General features: G+C 42.9%; 1 protein-coding gene across 4 annotated transcripts in view; it reads left to right on the forward strand.

Moving 5' to 3' along the window:
• LOC124170795 (rho GTPase-activating protein 20-like) overlaps positions 1-5602 on the forward strand; it is a 109037-nt gene extending 103435 nt beyond the window's left edge. For all 4 annotated transcript variants that reach the window (XM_046549758.1, XM_046549759.1, XM_046549761.1 and 1 more), the window contains 2 exons: positions 984-1297; positions 3424-5602. In XM_046549758.1, the coding sequence (XP_046405714.1) occupies positions 984-1297; positions 3424-4895 (1786 nt within the window). In that variant the 3' untranslated portion in view covers positions 4896-5602. The remainder of the gene's footprint in view (positions 1-983; positions 1298-3423) is intronic.
• Positions 5603-6000: the final 398 nt, after the last annotated feature.

Raw genomic sequence — 6000 nt, forward strand, 5'->3', positions numbered from 1 at the left:
CTTAGCATTTTGACAGTATTATATATATGGTATGTAAGGTGAAAATATAGTTATTATTGCTGCTAAAATTTCGACAGTAGTAGATCAATAGTGCAGAAACATACCTTTGCAAAAAATTTCTTCAACTATGAACAAAATGGGCACAGTAAAAAATTCAGCATTAACTGTGGTAAGAATGGTAAGACCTAGTATGAACATTGTCTCTTCACCACTCTTCTCCACGAATTTAATGTAGTTGTTCAGCGTGCCTAAAATGGCGCTGCAAGCACTTAATGACTAAGAGTTCTCTATGTGGTGTCCGAGCCAACTACCTAAGATGTGTGTGCGATGGTGTGGTATAAAATGGTGTGAAATTCAAAGTATTCAAGGTATTTGAGATTGTACTAAGACATTGAGATATTACTGCATAATTTTTCAAGATATCGAATATCAAATAATTTCTAGTATTCGAGTATACACAGATACTATACATTCACACATTTCTAACTGGGGCACTGGAAACAGTTACTCACGAAAAAACCTCATGCATGTTGACTACACCAATAAAGGGTACAGGGTCCCAGGGTTGGGCTATTTCATGGGTAAGATCACTCAAACACTTAACTCTAAATTCCTTTGCATATATGGTATACATGACTTAGACACATAGAATAAAATGGTAATTTTCAACACTTACAATAAGCAGTAATGAAATAAAATGTGTTTTTGATACATTTGATTAGTAAGGTTCCTTTTGTGTTCCTGTAATCCTTGCTAAAACTTTGAGGCAAATGGTAAACGATGTGATGCTTTATGTTAGGGTACATGCCGATTCTGTACTTATGGGGCTCTCAGCATTTGTTATCTTATAAACTAATTTTTGACAGTTACTGTTCTGTTAATCAATATGTTTCTGCATCTTTTACTGTGAATATGTTGCATTGCTATTGAGGTGGCTGCAGTGTATATTTAAAATTTTCACATTACTTTCGTTTCCTTTAAAGTGTGCTGGATATGCTGCCGGCTGCCAATTCCCTTCTCCTCCAGCACTTCCTGTGCGTTCTCCATCACATAAGTGCACGCTCCGGGGAGAATCTGATGTCGTCAGTGAATTTGGGTGTGTGTGTTGGGCCGTCTCTCCTGTGGGTTCCTAGTCTTACTCCATCCTCCTCTCGCACAGTTCCTGCCCTAGTAACCTTGCTCATTGACCATTGTGAAGCACTCTGTGGGCCTCACGTGGTCTCTTTGCTGGGAGAACCTCCAGAGAGGGATGCTGCACGTCTTGACAGCGGAGCGGAAGAGTCGGACAGTTTGCATTGTAAGTTTTATGTAATTTGCATCAAAGGTTTGGGGACTGAAAATGTATCAACATTTGTTCAATGCGATTCAACATTAGCATTCATTCCTCATGAACTGAACTGCAGCTCAGCCTTGAATTATAGGTATCATTCATATAGGTAACTGTTTGTTGGATTGTTTGTCATATTATTTTCCTCGGCAGTCCCCTCAAACACTTTCCTACTCTCCATTTCCTACCCAGTCCCATTCTCCATTTTGCACCTTTCTTCATCTGGGGACCTAGTTTTTCTATGGAATGGACAATAAAGATACAGGAAAAATGAAACAGGAGCAAATATATTAGAAAATATTATTAAGAAATTGATCTTGAACTGCGTATCTGTCTACTTCAACTATCAATTTCTGCTTTCGCATCTGTTAGGACTAATAGTCAAAGCTCTACTGTTGGTTCATTAAGATTCTAATATGATTCTGTGTAAACACTCATCTGGATATGTCGTCTTTTCTGCATTTTATTTCATTTTCCCCTTCTCAGTTTCTTCAGCAAAAAGTTGCTTAGTGGCTCATTAACATTTATTTTGGGCATATATAAACTAAGTCACTATTTTTTCCATTGGATATGGCATTTTTACTGGTCATGGAAAATATGGTGCTCACAGATGGGAGGATTGTTCATTACAGAACTCCTGCAGACAACGGTTCATGAAATTTCTCCACAAATAATGAAGTGAAACCAGTACATATTAAGAGCCCGCAAACAGTTCAAACAAAAAGTGGTTGTTATGAGGGTTCCATTAGGAATGAGTAAGTTCTGTATGGAAAGGATGTATCTTTATATATGTACAGTGAAACCTCTATTTTACACTTTTGAATGGACCACTTACAAAAAGTGCAAAATTGAGGATATTGTAAAATAGAGTATCATTTTCTAAAGGCGGTATTGTTTGGGACCTGATAAAAACTGTGCAAAATCAGGGAAAATGTATAATGGGGGAATGTAAAATCGAGGTTTCACTGTATGTATAAATAGACTGGGTGGCTAGTTTGAAGAAACTTATAAAACTTCTGAGCTTTAAATGTTATTATTAAATTTCATTTAGCATTCATTAAATTTCATTAGCATTCATTAAATGTAGTAGGAACGGAGGTTAAATATGCTTACCAATTCACTGAAAATTTCTAATGAATAATAATTTGATTCAATATTTCCCACTGTAATGCATAAAATAACATATTTTGCACTGGTAATGAATTTTAAATGATAGTACTTTGTGGCGAGCACACCAATCAATTTTGCGAATATGCCGCAAAAAAATTTAAATATGCATATGTGTAAGTCACCATGGCTCTCTCGTCCTCGTCCTCCAAAGGAGTATACGGAAAGTCACGCCAAAAAAGGAAGAATTCACATTTCAGAACAATCACACTCAATTCTTACTTCATCCCCATACCCACTCCGACTGCCCGAGGAGCCGTTGTCTCCCTCTTGTCAGCGCATCCGTTATTGGGTCGGGTGCATGGCAAGATCACGTTGGGATATATTTAAAAAATTGAGTGAATGATGCATGAAACTGGGAGCCTTTTATTATTTACTGCCACTTTCCCTTGTAGGGCAGGGAAAACAGTGACACATATTGGCTATGGGCAAATGCCATAAGATTGTCATTGCAGTGGTGTGTACCACTCAAACGGTGGAATATAAGAGGCGCTCAACTGCATATATGTATAGAGTTTAATAATGAATTAAAACTATCTATGCTCATTTTTTAAGGTGATAGTACTTGTGTTTGTAAATTAATGTGATAATGATTTCTTTTGTATTTTAATAGTAAACAAATTGAGGGTACTTAAATGCTACACAATTATCCTCTGTGGTCTTGTGGGTAGTGGTCGCTGAAAAATTGTTTTTTGTCAAGGATAAGAAAATCATATTATGCATGGCCTTAATGTTTAAACCATGTAAAATTTTTAAGCGATGATGAATGCTATGAATACTGCACACTCCAATAGTTAGCCAAAAGGCAATGACTTGTAACCATAGCTGTAACAATGAGAACATTTTGGGAAAATTGGGGAAATTATGATCTTCACTTAGGATGTGAAGGTGTAGTCATTGATTTAAAATGACAAATTTGATTTTTTCAGCTGGAGGAGGACTACGCAGAGACGATTCATCCATTGACAGCTTAGAGAGGGAACTGTTGGAGTCGAGTCCACCCCCTCGGAAAGATAAAATGTCATTAAGCCGTGACTCGGGTCTTACTATGTCGGACACACAGTTGTACACGCCAGATGAGGAAGATACGAGCTCGACGAGTGGCAGTGGCAGTGGGGTGGGCAGAGTCGTGCACCAAAGGTCCTCACCTAGCAGCTACCCCGTCAATTCGCCGTTGATGTCAACTCCCCCATCCATTGGCCCCTACCACTCCAAAGTGATGGCCTCACTCTCCACGCCGAGTCCCTTTGGCGCAGTGGGAGAGAAGAGCCGCTTCATGATGAACATGCTCCCCGAGCCAAAGAAGTATGTGCGTGTGTATGCGGGGTGGGATGAGCGCATGGAGTGCTTTCGCAAAGGTTGTGGTGATTCGGTGTATGGCAAACGGATTTCAAGGCACGCACAGCCTCCTAGTGGGCCACACCAAGTGCTCAATCCCAATTTCCAGAGACAAGATTGGTTTCGGCAAAGATCTCAGCTGAAGCGAGTGGCCTCCAAACAGAGTGGGCACACGTCTTCAGGCAGCAGTACGAGCAGCAGCGGAGGTGGTGGCACCAGCAGTGGCAAGGACGTGAGTGAACGGGCCCTGCGGCGCAGTGCCTCTGACGAATCGCTGCCCCGAGCAGCATTCACGTTGGAGCAGGGGGCGAACCGCAAGGGTCCCACTGTGGATGCCAAGGGTGCATTTCCTGCCCCGTCAAGGAGGCACCCCTGGGCACTGCACTCCAGGCGGCACACTACACATCACGCATACCTGGCTCCCTCCACCTTCCTCCCTCTCCCCCACTCGGCTCCCGTCCCCATCCCGAGGTCCAGATCGGCCCACCACTTGGTGGCAGACGACTGGCGTGCTCACGGAGGAGTGCGGAGTGCGACTAGTGGTGGTGAGGACTTAGACTCGAGCACACTCTCAGACGATGACTCTACACCCCACGTTTCGCGCTCCAACTCACGTGGCAAGGACTGCCCTGCACCAGAAGACCTGCATGCAGCCATGCGCCTCACAAAAGCCCTTCCGAGCTACGAGGAGGCGATGACCCGTCGACCGCAGGTGGTGCGGGCTGCACCCGCCACCACCGTGCCCGACCAGGGTGCTGACAGTGATGCAGAGAGTCTGCCCCCTCCACCCCCACCGAGGCGTGGCAGTGGGGAGCAGAGAGGAGAGGCGCGGCGAGCGCGGCCAGGAAGGCGTGGCCGGCGGGGCTCTGCTCAGCGGTCACAGTCTCTGCCCCCAGGCGCAGCGGGTGGGGGCAAGCCGCAGGGCTGCAGTGCACCACCATTGTATGGGGGTTGTGGGGGTCCGCCACCGTACCGGCACCCACCCTCGTGCCCGCCTGTGACTAGGTCTCGTCCCAGGGACCACGCAATAGTGCTTGGTGAGGAGGAGGAGTCGTACGTGTGAATTGTTCTTCATGTGGGATGCTGGTTGCAAGGGAGTCCCAGGTGCTTTCTAATGTCTGCTCATATCTTGAGGATGGTCCATTGGATGTGTGATAATTATATTTTTGTGGACTTAAAACGAATCGAGCCTGATATTTTTAAACAAATTGAGATATTTTTATACCAATTACAGTCTGTACAGAAGTTATTTTTATTTTTAGTGGAAGGATGTTGTACTTAAAGGTGCTGTATATTATCATCCCTGTCTTATTCAAGAAATTTTCTCCAAATATGTTAAGCTACATATGTATAGTATTATTCATTCCTCAAGGCTAAGTCACTACGTTCAAGTGGTGGCTCTTAAATAAGCCCTGGTTTATTGTGTTCATATATCCATTTCACTGATGTCTGCTGATACCCTCGTGCTGCATTTTTTCATGAATGCTTTCATCCATTTATGATGGAGAAGTGGAGATATTTTTTTTCTCAGGGCCATTGAAGCTGCCTAGTGGCAAAAATATTTGTATGCAATGGATGATGATGCCAAATAATTTTGCCTTAAAATAATGGATGTGCAATCTCTGAAGTCAAGGCAAATTGAGATCATCCAGTTGCCTATGCTGGTGAGAAAGTCAACCCTTGAATGTTTTTAATCGAGTCATAAATTCACATTCTGTATAATATTGTAACTAACGTGCTGTGTTTGAATAAACACGAAATGAATTCAAATTTCTAGGGAATTGTGACCTAAGTTGTTTTTTTTTTGTTGGGCCATCTACTTGCCACTGTCATGCCAACCAGAGGCAGTGGGGGTGACTGCCCCCTCCCCCTGCATCTCCAAAACAAAATCTAGAAAAATAGGAAAGCTGATCATCATTAGGGGAGCTCTCGAATGCAAGTCTTTATCTCACGGACTTAAGCAAGAATTTGGAAAGATAATTGGAGTTCATCCAAAATCCACTTGTCTACAACCAAATGCAATAACGGAGAAAGGAATTGCTTACCACCGAGGTACCACTAAAAGTAGTGAACCCACCCTCCAAAGCTACACTTTGTAAATAAGATTTGAAATAGTCTGGGATCCACTGTTGTCCATTGAGTAGACATAATGGTGTTCATTATGGCAC

This window comes from Ischnura elegans, chromosome X (genome assembly GCF_921293095.1).
Source record: "Ischnura elegans chromosome X, ioIscEleg1.1, whole genome shotgun sequence".
Classification (NCBI taxonomy): domain Eukaryota; kingdom Metazoa; phylum Arthropoda; class Insecta; order Odonata; family Coenagrionidae; genus Ischnura; species Ischnura elegans.